The 17,646-nt window shown below is 42.9% G+C and overlaps 1 protein-coding gene across 6 annotated transcripts in view; it reads left to right on the forward strand.

The window, feature by feature from the left end:
- DNAH12 (dynein axonemal heavy chain 12) overlaps nt 1-17,646 on the forward strand; it is a 164,965-nt gene that overhangs the window by 139,359 nt on the left and 7,960 nt on the right. For all 6 annotated transcript variants that reach the window (XM_077325482.1, XM_077325484.1, XM_077325485.1 and 3 more), the window contains 5 exons: nt 4,682-4,935; nt 8,571-8,711; nt 9,802-9,939; nt 14,245-14,478; nt 15,201-15,389. In XM_077325482.1, the coding sequence (XP_077181597.1) occupies nt 4,682-4,935; nt 8,571-8,711; nt 9,802-9,939; nt 14,245-14,478; nt 15,201-15,389 (956 nt within the window). The remainder of the gene's footprint in view (nt 1-4,681; nt 4,936-8,570; nt 8,712-9,801; nt 9,940-14,244; nt 14,479-15,200; nt 15,390-17,646) is intronic.

Below are 17,646 nucleotides of genomic sequence, written 5' to 3' on the forward strand. Positions count from 1 at the left end.
CCATTTTTCAAATGCTGCATGGATATCTGACTCACTCATCTCAGAGGACTACCTTGCTTTCTTGTGCTCATTTGTATTAGTAGTAATGATGATGATATTTTGTTCACAAAATGGTCTTAATATCCTTACCCATACAGAGGTGTTTTGGTGCTTTTTATAATAAGTAATATCGTTCATGTAGCACAATTTTATCCGTACAAAAGAAAATTGGAAATTTCTGAGCATATAAATCTCTAGCTCAGAATCTATTCCTTTTTATAGCTTCTCCTGTTGCTGTACCACAATATAGGTAGATGCTCAGGTCACTAAAGCAAGAAAATTAAAATATTATTCAAATATTGTGGGGCAGCTACATAGAACAATTCTTGATGTCCCTACTAGATTTTCTTCCACATCATCTATACAAGCACCAAATGGATTTTTTAAAATGAAACTGAAATTTTATTATTCTGCTAATGTGACATTTCTGACAAAATTCTGTGAGGTCCTGCTCAACTTGGGCAATTAACAAGTTGAGCTAAGGCTCTTGCAGTTGCAGTTTCACCTTCCTTTAATGTTATTATTGTTACTGTTATTATGTAAATGTTGTTATTGTTGTTGCTACCACCTTACTGTTACTTGAATGATGTTACCTGTACTATTTTGTTGTTTCCTGTAAACCGCCCTGAGCCTTCGAGGAGGGCGGTATAGAAATACAATAAATAAATAAATAAATAAATAAATAAATAAATAAATAAATAAATCTTTTGGCTCCCTACTTTAGCATTCCAATCCCCTATGATGTTAAGCACATCATTTTTTGGTGTTGCTTCTAGAAGGTGTTGTAGGGCTTCATAGAACTGGTCAACTTCATCCTCTTCAGCAGTAGTGGTTGGGGCATAGACCTGGCTTACTGTGATGTTGAGGGGTTTGCCTTGGACTCGAACTGAGATCATTCTGTCATTTTGGGGATTGTATCCCAAGACTGCTTTTCCTACTCTCTTATTGATTATGAAGGCTACTTCATTTCTTCTGCGAGATTCTTGTCCACAGTAGTATACCTGATGGTCATCTGAATTGGCCCATTCGCTTCATTCATTCTGGTGCTACTCGTACTAGCTCATCCCCAGTAGCATATTGGACACCTTCCGACCTGAGGGTCTCATCTTCCGGCGTCATATCGTTTTGCCTTTTGGAACTGTCCTTAGAGTTTTCATGGCAAAGATACTGGAGTGGTTTGCCATTTCCTTCTCCAGTGGATCACCTTTTGTCAGAGCTTTTTGCTATGACCTGTCCGTCTTGGGTGGCCCTGAGCTATGCAAGCCCCTTTGTCACGAAAAGGCAGTGATCCTTGAAGGGGGCCTTTCAGCTAAACATGCATAAATGGAACACTAGCCTTGAAGAGAAGCATGAAACAAAGGAGGAACACAATAATATGGCCCTTTGTAGATTACAAACCACTTAACACAGGGGTCCGGCACCTTTGAAATTCTGACGCAACGTGATGGGTATAGCCCACAAAATGTTGTTCACAGTGTCAGCCACACAGTGAAGCTCTTTGTGTTGTGCTGGAAGCTGCTGCCAAAGCAAGGTTTTAAAAAATCTGCACAACCAATCAGAAGCTTTGCTGGGCAAAAGTCTCACCTGGCCTTGCCTGATTTCTAAAACCCTCTTGCATGTGCCAGAAGCCACATCAACAGATACCATATCACCCTTGGGCATCACAATGGAGACCCCTCGTCCAAGGTGCAGAAGTATCTGTGAATGGCAAAATTTTCCAACTTGACAAAGATATTGTTTAAAGATTGCGGACTAACAGATATTCATATACAAGAAACTTGTCATTACTATTTTTACATAGACTCTGTTAAGAAAAGAAGTAGCAAGAATTAACTAACAGTAAGAAGATAACGCAGTATGGATTAAAAAAAATTGATTTTTATTCTCCGCCACTCCTGAAATCAGCTAGTGGTAGGTTAGCGCAAGCCACAATAAAAACCCCAATAAACCCAAATTAAAATTAAGACAGGATGTAAAAAATTAAAACATAACTAAGACACATGGCGGTATAAATCAACTATCCAACGCCCCATAATAAAATCCAATAGGGGAAGTGGCGAGGAGAAGCCATAACTCAACACGAATAGATGACCCTGACATACTGCTGCCTTTGACTCCGGGAGGGTGTGGGGCTACTAGATCTTCCTCATCATAACTTTGTATGATGTTTGACATTATAAGATTAGCCAAGAATGTGCCCACATCTAGTGAGATAGTTAGCTACTGTTAGGGCCTGTAATATGGGCCTGCTTAAGTTTTCTTTTGAATTAGTCAAAATATTTATACTGTAAGGTGACCAGATTTTAGCATTGGTAAAGCGGGACATCATTGACCGGGAGAGGTTCTTGATTAAAAATTTGGTTTATATGGAGCAACAAAAAGTTTCATAGAACGCATAGAACGCAAAAATAGTATTGTAATATATATATACTAGTAGTAGAGCCTGCTGAAACTGAAATTCAGCGGGCGCTAGGGGCCTGGGGAGCTTCCCCCCCCCTCAATCCGACCCGGGAAAAAGCACCCCAGGCTCCAGGGAAGGCGATCGGGGGGGAAGGAAAAAAGCTCCCCAGGCTCCAGGGAAGGCGATCCGCGCCTCTGCGAGCCGCGGATTTCCTTCCCTGGAGCCTGGGGAGCTTTTTTCCGGATCGGGGGGGAAGGAAAAAAGCTCCCCAGGCTCCAGGGAAGGCGATCCGCGCCTCTGCGAGCCGCGGATCGCCTTCTCTGGAGCCTGGGGAGCTTTTTTTCTTCCTACCCGATCCGGAAAAAAGCTCCCCAAGGCCCTGGGGAAGGCGAGCCGCGCCTCTGGGGGCTCCGTGGGGCGGCGGCTCCGGCTCGCGTCGGCTCCCTTCTTCTGAGGAGGCGGCGGCGGCAGGTAGGCCCCGGTAGCGGTGCGTCGCTGGACAGGCAGGGCCTCCGTGGGGCGTCGGCTCTGTTCTTCGACGGCGGCGACAGCAGGTAGGCCTCGGCAGCGGCGTAAAGGAGCAACTGCGAGCCGCGCTGTGCGCGGCTCGCAGTTGCTCGGGGCTGGGAATCGGAGGGACCAATCGGCAGGCGCTTCGCGCCTGCCGATTGGTCCCTCCGATTGTCTGTTCGGAGGAAGGGTCCAATCCGGACCCTTCCTCATCCCGGACACAACCCGCCTCCAAACGCCTTACAGTTTTATTTAGTGCGTGGCGCCCGTGGCGCCACGGGCGGTGTTAAGATTTTTAATTCGTCAGGTACCCCCAGATGTCCCTCCAAAAATGGGACAATCCAGTCACCTTATTATACTGTAATAAATGAATTAGAAACATTGATGCATACCTCTTTTCAGGATTTAAATGATATGATGTAGGAAAGCTACCGTATATACCCATGTATAAGCCAAGTTTTTCAGCATGGTATTCACATTGAAAAAGGCCTCCTCGGCTTATATGCGGGTATATACGGTAATTGCAGCCTGCTCCCAGTCAGCCAGTCGTTACATTGCTTCTGCAAACCTCCTGCAAGCTGAAGCTTGCTTGCTCTGGTTGCTTGTAGGACAGCAATGGTTTGAGTGAGGGACTCTGATCTTTTTTTTCCTTTTGCCTTTACTTCTTCCAAACTATTCTTTTGGTTTCTGTGAGTGGGGTGGGGTGAGGTGGGTTTGGGGGGTGCTTTGGGATTTACTGTTTCTGCTAATGATTATTTCTTCTATTTTTCTGAGGGGCAGCATTGTTTGCCTTTTCTTCTTGGAGTTGTGTTTCTTTTAAAAGTTGATTTTTACAGTTCTTTCTTTCATTGTTGAGTTTTACAGTTCTTTATTTCAGTGTTTTGTTCTGGGGGGGCACTGTAGCTGTAGTTAGAGTAGTCCATTCTCCCAGTTTGGTAGCTGTTGTACTTGTAGGAGGTTGCCAACTTCGGGTTCTGCTCTGGTTTGCTGGCCCTCTTTTGCACTGACAGCTAGTTTATTGTTTTTCTTTGAAATAAATATTCAAAAACATTTAACCTACTGGTGCCTCAATTAATGTAAATTTACCAGTAACTGCTGCATTTCCCACCCTCAGCTTATATGCAAGTCAATGTTTGCCCAGATTTTGTGGTAAAATTAGGTGCCTCGGCTTATATCTGGGTAGGCTTATATGCAAGTATATACAGTAAGTAGATACCTTACATAGCTTCTTAAGTACACTGCTATATCTGAATCAACCCTAATCACAATACTGCAGAATAATTTCTTTGCAGAGGAAGATGTTAAATTTCTTTTTCAGAAATTGTGACCACATGGAGAAATTAAAAGTCTGAGATTTTTACATCTCTTGTACTCTTCACAGCCGAGTAACCTTTGGATAGATCTTCTAATTGGTAGTTGACCTTTCATTTATTTATTTATCAGAAGATTTTTAGGCTGTCCACCTGGCAAACTGGCTTTAATTTATGTCCACAGGAAGACTATAAGATTCTAAGAAAGGGCTGAATTTTGTAAATCAATGGGAGGAGGAGGAGGGTTAATGTGGTGATATGACTACACAGGCCAAAGTTCTGCCAGGTGTTACAAGAAAAAATGATTTTAGGACATAATCTGTATTACTAATTTGTATAACTTGGGAATCGGACTCCCTATTTTTCTGTTTTAAGTTATCACAAGCTAACAAATAATGACATTTTAAATCTTTCACACCAGGTCTTCTGAAATTTGCAAATGACAAAAATATGACTGGAAACAAGTTTCAGTCCATCTCTCTGGGTCAAGGTCAAGGACCAATAGCATCAAAAATGATTAGAGAAGGAATGGAAGAAGGAACCTGGGTTTGTTTACAAAATTGCCATCTTGCTGTCTCCTGGATGCCAATGCTAGAGAAAATATGTGAAGACTTTAACAGTGACAGTTGCCACCCCATTTTCAGGCTCTGGCTGACCAGTTATCCATCTCCAAAGGTAATTATAATTCTCCAGATGCTTTTAAAATAGAAATAGTTGTGTTCTATAGTATGTTATTTTTTACTTTATAGTGTGTCTTTCTCACTCAGACTCAGAGTGGATTACACTGTGTAAATCAATAGGATGAGACATCTGATAAGCAATATAATAGAACTAGTGTCATGTCTAAGGCTACCCCTGGTGTTTGCCAACACAGTCTCCAGAATGCACACAGGGAATGGCAATAAATCAAATGTTGCATAGAAGTCAGAGACTATAAAAAGCAGCCCACAAAACACCTGGAGTCAGGTGTTTTATCTGAAGTAGCAGGCAAGACAAGAGTTCAAGGCAAAAGGCAGGGTATCAGTATACAAGGATCTCTCTCTGGCAAGCAAACAAAAGGTTGGAAGCAAAGCACAGGTAAGGTAAAGGTATCCCCTGTGCAAGCACCGAGTCATGTCTGACCCTTGGGGTGACGCCCTCTAGCGTTTTCATGGCAGACTCAATACGGGGTGGTTTGCCAGAAAGCACAGGTAAGATTCCGTTTATCAAAAGACTTAGAGGACAGAGCTGTGGTAGCGAAGTGTTGCTCACATTAATTGGCTCTCCTCTGTGTCTCCCTTTTTTCAGCCTTAGTGGACAGGGCTGAAACTCAGGTATTCTGACTCCCCAAGTCCTCGGTACTGCATGAACTCTGTATCAGAAGCCAAGCCTGATTAATGCCATGTTAACAATCAATAAGAGCCTCTTGTGGTGCAGAGTGGTAAGGCAGCAGACATGCAGTCTGAAGCTCTGCCCATGAGGCTGGGAGCTCAATTCCAGCAGCCAGCTCATGGTTGACTCAGCCTTCCATCCTTCCGAGGTCGGTAAAATGAGTACCCAGCTTGCTGGGGGGTAAACGGTAATGACTGGAGAAACCACCCCGTATTGAGTCTGCCATGAAAATGCTAGAGGGCGTCACCCCAAGGGTCAGATATGACCTGGTGCTTGCACAGGGAATACCTTTACCTTTAACAATCAAGCACTTCTTCTCCTCTCTTGAGCTATTAATCTCTCCTTTTGTCTTCAGCACTGCCTGAACAGAAGACCCCAGAAGTGAGAGACAAACTGATTTCAGTCCCTTGCCGAAACAAGCAGCCCTCATCCTCTGAGTTTTCTTGTGCTGGTTCTATCTCTAAATACTGCTTCCCAGATGGGCATTCCACTGGTGCAGTTCCCGATTCCTCCATCTCCTCATCCTCAGAGGATGAGATTAGTTGGCTGACTCACGATAGTGAGGCTAAACAAAACATCTCTGTTAGTTATGATTTGATATGCTATGATGTAATATGCTAAGCAATGCAGAAAATGGTATTACATAAGTATAAAAACAAACAGGGAAAGTAGGATAATACAGCAAACAAGTAATACATACTTTACACAGTTATATAGTTCCCATTCCTTTTATGAAAGCACTTCCATGGGCCATTTTATTATAATATAGCCCATTACTTTCAAATGTCCTCTTGAACAATTCAGTTATATATTGTTTGCAGAATGACAGAAGCACAGGAACATTCCTGTCTCCCTTAGGGAGGCCATTGAAGAAAGTGGGGGGCCACAAAAGATAATGCACGTGTATAGATAGTGGTTATCTTGTCTATTTATATGGTGGCAATCAGTTAAAGCCCTGATCAGATGCATGTTGTGGTAGAACATAGCAGGAGAGGTGGTCCTGTAATAAGATGATCCAAAGCTATGAAGGGCTTTGTATGCCATAGTCAGTACCTTGAATTGAACTTGGTAACTGATGGACATCCAGTGGAGCTGATTGCAGAATGCGTGTAATATGCAATGTTCCACCTAGCTCCCAGCAATAACCAAGCTGTGGCATTCTGTATCAATTAGAGTCTATGGCAGTGGTTCTCAACCTGGAAGTCAGGACCCCTTTGGGGGTTGAACGACCCTTTCATGGGAGTCGTGGCAGGGTGAGTAGCTTGACCGGGGGGGCGGGGGGCACCACTGTTGCCCCTCCTCCTGCAGGTGCCCGCTCTCGGCTACCAGCCGCTCTAGTATTGCCCCCGGAAAAAAAAACAATTTATATACAATCATGAACAATGAATCTTCACACCATTGGTCAGTTTCGATGTAATTTCTGTGAAAGAACACTTGCATAATTTTATGGTTGGGGGTCACCACAACATGAGGAACTGTATTAAAGGATCGCAGAATTAGAAAGTTTGAGGACCACTGGTCTATGGCATGGATCTACATAACTAGGTTGACTGAGTTAAGATAGAAGGCCATCTCCTGGGCTAAGTGAAGTTCAGAAAAAAGTATTTTTTGCAATTTCATTTACTTGCTTCTCCATCTCAACCAAATCTACAAGGGTCAAGCTAAACCCCGTCAATGGTGGGTTGTCCTTTCCCGGGTACAAAATTTGTGGCAGGCAGCACACAAGTTAGAGCCTCCATGGCTCCCTCCCACACTCCACCCATCAAGGGGCACCTAGGACACTTGCTTTGGCTGCCACTCTTTATCTTTCACATCACCTACTAACTGATCCCTTTTTATCTGGACATCCTGGGGAATGAACCAAGGACCTTCTGTGTGCCAAGCAACTGCTTTGTCATTGAATCCCAGCCTGCCCTTTAACAATTTATACCATCAAAGCACATCCCCTGATACTTACTTCTATCTCTAAACAGCTTGAGATAAAAATAAGAAGTACTACCTTCACATGTGCTCACCAGTCAATGTAACTAATTCTCAAATTGGCCCCATCTATCAATACGTCAATCTAGAAATTGATTAATGCCATGCTAACAATCGATCAATAAGAGCCTCTTGTGGCGCAGAGTGGTAAGGCAGCAGAAATGCAGTCTGAAGCTGCTGGGGACTGACAAGCTAGTTCTGCAAATCTGAGGGCTGAAAAATGATAGGTGCACCGGTAACTAAGGAAAAATATTCAGTCCAGAGAAGGGGTTCTGTGGACTATTCTTCCCAGTTCCAGGGCCCTAGCTACTGTGACAATCTTTAACCCGCTCCTTGCCCGGGAGCAAGCCTCGCTGCCACCTGCCGCCGCCGTGGCCGCCCGCAGCACCAACGACGCACGATGTAACATGGGCACACACCCCACCCGGCCTCCGACCCGCTGTCCACGCTTCCAGCGCCGCGGCGCCACACCCACACGGGCCGCTCGGCCTTGGGATCGGTGCACGCACTGGCGCTGCCGCGCCCAGTGCCGCACCCAGCACCGCCGCCACTGTCACCTCCTCCAACAGGTACGCCACACCGCGGGACGGACGGCCCCTGCCCGAGCCGCCCCTGCCCCAGCGCGACCCACAAGACTCGCGAGCCCACTAGTGCCTGCTGCATTCAGACTGCAGCGGACTTATTTACTAGTTGTTTTATAAGTACGCTACACAATTAGGATCTATTCAAACAGTCTTAATCTTTAAAGTGTCTAAAGCTTCAATCCTATGGGATTAAGCCTCACTGAATAACATGGGACACTTTTATGTACATTTACTCAGGATTGTTTTTACAATGTTACAACAGTATTTTGTATTTTCCCTAAAAACATCAAAAAATTGTAAACCTTTTTGTATAAATGATAAATCGGGATGGGAATATTCTAATACAGTACTGTTTGCTATTTTATTTTTGTCTAGTTTCCAGTAATTATCCTACAGAATGGTGTGAAGATGACAAATGAGCCTCCCACAGGGCTTCGATTAAACTTGCTCCAGTCTTATATGTCTGATCCTCTTTCTGATCCCAGCTTCTTTACTGGGTGCCCTGGAAAGGAGCTGGTAATTTGCTTTCGACAATTTTTTTGTGATGATTAATTAGTGTTAGTCATGGATTTGATTAGTAAGCATTCTAATCTAAGATGTGACCTTATGTGATAATTTGATATTTCACATGGATTTAAAAATACATTGTGTAGTTCAGTTCTTTGAATGCTTTCCTGGAAGTCAGTAATGTATTCGAGGCAATTCTAAAATGGAGCACATAATTACCCTCCCCCCCCCAAAAAAAAACATTTTGGCTATGAAAAATAGTGTGGGGAAAGCACATGTTTAGGTTCTGAGCTGAGCCAGGCCCTCGTGGGATTTAAAAATTACATTCCCCAGAGGTACTGTGTGTCTTCAGGAAAATAAGTCACTTCAGGTGGACCTAGACTCAACTTGTTGAAAAACATATGTTTAATTTGGGTAGGGTTGCCAGCTCCAGGTTGGAAAATTCTTTGATATTTGGGGGCAAAGCCTAAGGAAGGGAAGAGAGAGAGGACAGAGCCCAGCTGGATTGTGATGCCATGGAGTTTACCCTCTGAAATAGAACATTTCACCAGTGGAACTGAACTCTGTAGTCTGGAGATCAGCTGTAATTTCTGGAGAACTCCACCTCCCAGCTGGAAGTTGGCAACCTTTTGCAGCCTGATACTTCCAGTGAATCAATAAGAATTTCCATATGTGGGCACATAACTGTAAAGGTAGGGGACAACTGCTGTAACCAAAAGACTGAAAGTTTAGCTTTTATATGCATCAAGCATAGAGTCTGTAATGATGGTAGAGGGACAGATGAGATGCATAAGTAGCCTACTAGATAACCCCAGGTATTGTGCTTTATCTAATAACCATGTCCCACAGATGGTAGAGCTTTTCACAGCCTAAGGCATCATCCACTAAAGTATGGAGCCTTTCCCATTTGCAGAATACTTTTAATGAAGGAAAGCTCCACTGTCATTAAAATGGTGTCACTGGATACAACCCATTGTATAGTAAAGATATTGGGGAAAGTATAATGTATCCAGATAGATATGTTTCCTTCATCTCAATTTGCATTTTCCTATTTTCATTTTGATGAACTAATTATTTGCTTTCCTTCCTTCTCCCCCAGAGATGGGAAAAGCTTCTCTTTGGAGTTTGCTTTTTTCATGCCCTTGTTCAGGAGAGGAAGAAATTTGGGCCTCTTGGATGGAATATTCCATACGGATTTAATGAGTCAGATTTGCGGATCAGTCTAAGACAGCTGCAGGTAAAATTATATTTTACTCATTCTATAATAGACTTCAAAGTGTGGTAGAGGGTCATAAAGCCCACCTGACCTCAAGCAACATTCTAAATCTAAAAATCTCCAGATTCGGGAAAGGTGGTGGGAGGGTGAGAGGGGAGGGACGGAACAAAGGGTCAAGAGGAGAGAGCGAAGCGGGGAGGGAGCAAGAAACGTTAAATGGAAATAGGATGACTCTTTGGACAGGAAAAAGGTCTAGAACATAGGGGGAGAGAGAGGGAGAAAAAAAATAAGGGTCAGTTGAAAAAAGAGGCCAAAAAAATGGCCCGACAATCTGAAAGACCATCACACCAATCCAGAAAATAAAGAACAGAACCAAGGGGAAGGGGGAGGAGAAGGGGCGGTGACAGGGACAAAGGAAAAGGGGGGAGAGAAAATAAATTTTTAAAAATTAATAGAATAGAGAAGGAATGGACCAAAAACCTGGGGGGGGGATTCAAAAAGCAGGAAAGAAAACTGAACAAAATTCCCAAAAATGGTGTCCAGGCCTGTAGCAATCTATGAAACCACCCTATAGTACTGGGAGAGCTCCCCGAACATACGATGGTAGAGATTGACGTGCGGGGAAATTTCTACATGCAGGAAACCTCCCCAACAACCAAATCAATTCCCTCCTAGCACTCAAAGAACAACAACCAATTAACTCAAGTAGAAGCAACCACAGAGTACCCCTATCAGCTACAAAAATGGATTGTCTAATTAATTACTCAATTAATTCCTAAGAAATCCCGATTGACTGATTAATTAATAAACCCTAATGCATTTAAAACACCCCAACTTCCCGAAAGCGAGAATTGTCTTGCTGACTTCATTTCCTGGAAGGTGGAGTGGGCAACTAGAGGGTCCACAATTTTAGATTGATTCTCACTAATAGGGAGGAACTGGTTGATGAGGTGAAAGTAGTGGGGACACTTGGTAGTAGTAACCATATGATTTTGGAATTTACAGTCTTGGGGAAGAGAAAAACTATATGTAGTCATATAGACCAGGAAAGCAAATTTTAACAAAAAGGTAGAATGCTAGGTAGAATCCTGTGGTCAGAAAAACTTAAGAATATGGGAGTTCAAGAGGGATGGTAATTTCTTAAAAGTGCAATACAGTGAAGGCACAATTGCAAACAATTCCCTTGAGAAACAGGAAAAACAGGAAACAACAAGAAACCATTGTGGCTACATAAACAGCTTTAAAAAGATTTGAGTGATAAAAACGACTCGTTTTGGAAATGAAAGAAGGGCCTTATAACCAAGGATGAATATAAACAAATAACCAGTGCTTATAGGGAGAGGGTTAGAAGAGCTAAAGTTCAATATGAGTTTAGGCTTAGCAAGAAATGCTAAACATAACAAAGAATGGGTCTTTAGTTATCACGTGATAAAGGATGGGAGTTGCAGCCTAGGGTCACTGTAGGGATAGTTCATAAACATCTAGGTTCCTTAAATGAAATGAAGTCCTCTGAGCCAGATGAATTGCATCCAAGGGTACTAAAAGAATTTCTGGAAGTAATTTTTGAACTTCTGTCCATTATTTTTGACAATTCTTGGAGAACAAGTGAAGTGCCAGAAGACTGGAGGTGGGAAAATGTTGTCCCCATCTTCAAGAAAGAGAAAAAAGGAGGATCCGGGTAACTAACCAGCCCATTCGCTTGATGTCTATAGCTGGCAAAATTTTATCTTAGAACAAATAATAAAACAGTCAGTCCTTGAGCAGCTAGAACGGATGGCTGTGATTACTAAGAGTCATCACAGCTTTCTCAAGAACAAGTCATGTCAGACTCACCTTATCACTTTTTTGAGAAAGTTACTACCTTGCTGGATTGGAAGAATGCTGTGGATATAGTTTATCTCGATTTCAGTAAAGCTTTTGATAAGGTTCCTCATAATATTCTTGTTGACAAGTTGGTAAATAAATAAATAAATAAAATAACCGGTTGACAGATCACACCCAAAGGGTGTTTGGTAATGGTTCATCATCCTCTTGGAGAGGAGTGACAAATGGAGTGCTTCAGGGATCTGTCCTGGGCCCTGTATTATTCAACATATTCATAAATGATTTGGATGAAGGAATACATTAAATTTGTGTATAATACTAAGCTGGGAAGGGATAGCAAACACAACAAAAGACAGAATCAGAATACAGGATGATCTTGACAGGCTGGGAGACTGGGCTAAAATGAATAAAGTAAATTTCAATAGTGATAAATCTAAAGTTCTGCATTTATGTAAGAAAAATCAAATGCATCATTATAGAATGGAGGATACCATTCTTGGCAGTAGTATGTGCAAAATGGATCTAGTGGTCTTAGTAGACCATACACTGAACATGAGTCAGCAGTGACAAAAAAGGCAAATGGGATTTTGGGCTGTGTCAAAAGATGTCCAGTGTCCAGATTGCGCTAGGTGATGGTTTCGCTTTACTCTGTTCTATTTGGACCTCACTTAGAGTACTATGTTCAGTTTTGGGCACCACCATTGAAGAAGGATATAGACAAACTGGAGTGCATCCGGAGGAGGGCAACAAACATGGTGAGGGCTTTGGAGACCTAGGTGTATGAGGAAAGGTTGAGGGAGCTTGGTCTGTTTAGCCTGGAGAGAAGACGACTCTGGTGATATGATAGCCATGTACTTGAAGGGCTGTCACATACAGCAGAGGTCCCCAACCCCCAGGCCGCGGCCCAGTGCCGAGCCGCAAAGACCTCAGCGCCGGTCTGTGGCTCCCTCTCCCCCCCCCCCACAGCGAGAAGCTCGCCAGGCCGCGAGCAAATCGGTCATCAAGGCGGCCGATTAGCTTGCGGCCCGGCAAGCTTCTTGCTTCAGAAAGGGGGGGGAGAGGGATCCGCAGCTGCCGGCACGATCCAATTGATATATATCTCCATTGATATATATCCCATGATCCAATTAGATCATGGGACATATGGTTTTCAGCAATTCCCTGTGGGCATTCAGCCAATGATTAGCTAAATGAATTAAATTGTTACTTGAAATTAAATGAAATTGAGAATCTGAATTCCGTATAGTCCTCAGAATGGATATATAAACCTCATAAAACATAGGGAATCCTCTGTGGACTTCAAGGTTGAAATGGTCTTAATAAAGGGGAAAATATTAGTAAAGGGAATAATAAACAGGAGGCTGTTTCTTGTTTATTCATGTTCAGATTTAATACCATAACTTGACGACTGCAGCAACACCAAATCATAGTATGCCTTGAAGCCTTTCAAAGCCGGCTTTGATGGGGCTCCAATTAGTATAACAGGCAGATTGGGCAGTCTAGAAAAGGTCCAGTCTAAATTTCTGAGGGCAATTCTGGCTATACCAAACAACATCTCAAACGTAGCAGTTAGGATTGAGACAGGTATGGTCAATGTTCAGTCCAGGCTTTGGATAGCTACCTTTACATTCTGGCTAAAACTACTTTTCCACCACAAGGTCTTGCAAGTTTAATAGTGATCGACACATTTGTCGCACCTTGGCAAATTGCACTCACTAAAAAGTTGTGCTACTATGGTCTCTCATATCAATTGTTTTTGTCTATGGGTTATGACAAGGCTATAGATCTTGTTAAGACAAGAGTGATAGAAGCAGAGAGACAACATGATCTCAACAATATTCAGGACCCACTCTTTAGGAAAGATCTCCTAAACAGGAACATCCAGATGCAATATCTAAGAAAAGTGGTAAATCCTGAGCACAGGAGATCCTTTACCCTCCTTCGTCACAATGCCCTGCCCTCTGCTTACAGGTGCATTAGTACCAATGCTTGTAGAATGCTCTCACGACCTGAGAAAGCATTGCCTGCAAATATTGCTATCAGATACAGATAATTTGTTAACTAGCAAAGTAGCAAAATTTGCATGGCTAGCTTTAAGAATCAGGAAAGAATGGGTCACTCATGTATAGCCATAATAGGTCCACAGAACTTCTTATGTTTTTTGGTTAGTATCGCACACCTCTTAATCTTGTCTTTTGTTTTATATTTTAACAGCTTTATTAGTTTTATATTGCTTTTATGGCTCATTTTATCCGTGTAAAATAGTCAACGGCAGTTAATGCTTCTAAATGTTGGCTTTTATGGTGAAGAAGTTTTAAGTTTTATTGTTGATGCATTTTTAACCTTTTAATGTATTACCTTCCCTTTACAAACTGCTATTGTATAGTAGTGCTTCTAAAATTTTGGTCTAAATGACTGTAAATAAATAAATAAATAAATAAATAAATAAATAAATAAATAAATAAATAAAGCCTTTCAAATCTGTTTAATTTTCTTTTTCAGTTGTTCATAAATGAATATGAACATGTCCCATTTGAAGCAATATTGTATCTTACGGGGGAATGTAACTATGGAGGAAGAGTGACAGATGATTGGGACAGACGGCTACTGCTGACTATGCTTGCGGACTTTTACAACCCAGATATAATTGAAGATGCTCATTACAGATTTTCTCCTAGTGGCAACTACTATGCCCCACCAAGGGGTACCTATGATGAATATATTGAGTTTATTAAGGTATCAACTTGCCCCTTTTATTCAAAAAATGTATTGGAAATAATATTCGAGCCTGCCAATTTGGTCCCCCGCTTGCCATTCTGGGGGGGAGGGGCCAATGGCTGCCCTTCCCCATCACGGACAGGGCCCACCCCAAGGGCCCTTAGCGTTTTATTTATACCGCTCCACAGATAGTCAACCTTTCTCACAGACTCGTGAAGCTTCACATGCAGTTCTCGCTCAATGTTATGACATCTCTCTACCGCCTATGGGAACCTGAAGTCTTTAAACAGAATACTTGCCTGGGGTTACCTAATGAGCTTACAATAAAGGCCCACCGCTTAGTCTTTTTCCCTCTATGCTACATTACTTCTTAAATGCAGGAGCATCTCAGATCTATGGAACAGAGTTATGAGAGCAGGTTTAACCCAGTCAGACATGAGTGTTCCTATAGTTTTAGCCATTAAACTCACTTGTTTTCAGTAGCCACCAAAGATGGACATTGAAAGAATTGAGCCAGATGAAAAAGAAAGAGACAGGTATCTAGTGTACTGTTTATTTAGCACCTGGGAAGATAGCTGTTTTCCCCCTTCCTTTGTCCCACTAGATACAAACAGAACCTGTCAGTCAACAAACAGCTACCACATCTGTTTGTCATTGCACCAATTTTGGCTAAAGGTTATTTGAATTATTTGTTCAGCCTGTTTTGAGCTGCTTTATGGTGGGTTTGTTATTTTTTTTAGAATCTGCCCTTTAGTCAACAGCCAGAGGTGTTTGGATTGCATGAAAATGTTGATATCTCAAAGGATCTCCAACAAACAAAAATTCTTTTTGAATCTCTGCTGCTCACACAAGGAGGGAGTACACAAGGCGGATCCTCAGGCACTGGGGACAGCACTTTGTATGAAATTGCAGATGACATCCTCAGCAAGGTAATAAAATCAGATAAATGAATTAAGCATGTCCTGCAGATCAGGATTTTTGCCACTGTCTTGGATTGTTGTGTATTATTTCTATGTGAGTTTTTTTAGATTTTTATGTAGACTGCCGCAAGCTGGCTAGAACCAGGAGTGGCTGTCAACAAGTACAAATAAAAATAAAATAAATATATGGTGAATCACCCAATAAATGTTTAACATTATATATCCTTATCCATGGTTCCTGTATATATTTGTGAAACGGCCTTATGGGAGGAGTGTGTCCGAGGTGTCCAAGTTGAATATGGGCCAATCAGGGTGTAGCCAGCATAGCTGGCCGCACCCTGATTGGGCCAGCCCCTATGCTTGCCTCCCTCGCGGAGGGGCTATTATGGGGAGAGGAAGGGAAGGCAATCTTAAACTGATTAGAAACACCTGAGGCCTGCTGGGTGACTGTGGACCATTCCAGTTCTCTCAGACCTCTCAGCCCCACTTCTCTCATAGGGTATTATGGGGAGAGGAAGGGAAGACGATTTTAAACTGCTTAGAGACACCTGAGGCCTGGTGGGTGACTGTGAGCCATTCCAGTTCTCTCAGACCTCTCAGCCCCACTTCTCTCATACAGTTTCCATTATAGGGAGAGGAAGGGAAGGCGATTTTAAACTTCTTAGAATACCTGAAGCCTGCTGGGTGACTGTGAGCCATTCCCAGTTCCCTCAGAACTCTCAGCCCCACTTCACTCACAGGGTGTCTGTTATGGGGAGAGGAAGGGAAGGTGATTTTAACCTGCTTAGGAACACCTGAGGCCTGCTGGGTGACTGTGGGCCATTCCCAGTTTTCTCAGACCTCTCACAGCCCCACATCTGTCACAGGTTGTCTATTGTGGGGAAATGAAGGGAAAAGGTGTTTGTAAACTGCTTTGTAACTCCTTTTGGTAGTAAACAGCAGGGTACAAAAAATCCATCTCTTCTTCTAAGGGACAACAGTGAAAGAAGCATGTGGTCACATAACATATCAAAAGTAAACAAATAGAGACAGAAAGAGTAGGGCCACAGAACTGGGAGGAATTGGTTGCCATGTAATCTCCCCCTAAGAATAGTCTCCAGTCTGATTTTCCCTTTGCATATCTGAAGACGTGGCTCTTGAAGGCTCATCTGTAACCACTATGCCACAATTCCCAAGGGTCAGTCCTCTCCCACACTCAACTAACATTCCAAACCACAGGTTCTTGACACCCATCTCTCCACACCCACGCGCTCAATTGTCACCATGCCACCACGCAACATACATATTCAGCCTCATGCCCTTACAAAGTGGACAACCCCTCCCCTTACTCTTCTCAATGCCAAGCTCTCTCTGTCTTAATCACTCTATTCCTTTCTACTTCCCTCTCTCTGCTATTTTCCTCTTTCCCCCCCCTCCCCCCACTAGTTCCCGTTGTATCAGCTACAATGGGCTTTAATACTAGTGTGTGTGTGTGTATGTATGTATATGTGTGAACTACTAACAAATTCCAAGAGTGGAGCTGTGTTCAGAGACAGAACCTGGGTAAGGTACAGGTTGACTAGCTATTCTGAATATACTTTTGAGAAAAGTAAACATTTCAAACATATCGGTATTTAAATGGTATTTTATTATGCTCTCCTGTTCAGCTAAATGCTTACATATGAAATGTTTAATCTTAAAATTTAAAACTTAATATTGGGTTTGATCCAGTCTAGATCAGTGCGATGGATTGCTGGTTACAAATATTCCCCACTTTCTCCTCCCTCCATTCTATTGTGAATGATTGCATGGCAGGGGGACATGCTTCCATGCTCAAATGAGGGCACATGCACCAAGTAATGTTTTTTTTTTAGCATAAAGAGACCACAGCTTTTTTATGTATCTGAGCATGCATGCAGCATGGGCAGATCCTGCCATCTGGTGATCACCTGACCACAAGGAAGCCCATTGCCCACAGGCTGCAAACCAGAGGGATCCAGCAATGTCTCCCTGGATCCCCCACCCACTGAGTCTCCGTAGCCTGCTTGGCCCCTAGGAAGTGGCAGGTACATGGGAATCTGGTTGCCATTTGCCTCTACTACATTCCCCTTCCACCCAGAAATGCAAGCCCACTGGCTCCACATCCACACTATCCCTTATGGAGGCCCCCAGCAATCAGGAAGCTTAGCATGTAGACTGTGTCTTCCCTCAATAAGGATTTGACCCCATTCCTAACAACCACCAGCTGTGACAAATAACTTGGGAACAACAACTGAAATCACACAAC

This window comes from Paroedura picta, chromosome 3 (assembly GCF_049243985.1).
Source record: "Paroedura picta isolate Pp20150507F chromosome 3, Ppicta_v3.0, whole genome shotgun sequence".
In the NCBI taxonomy this organism is placed as follows: Eukaryota; Metazoa; Chordata; class Lepidosauria; order Squamata; family Gekkonidae; genus Paroedura; species Paroedura picta.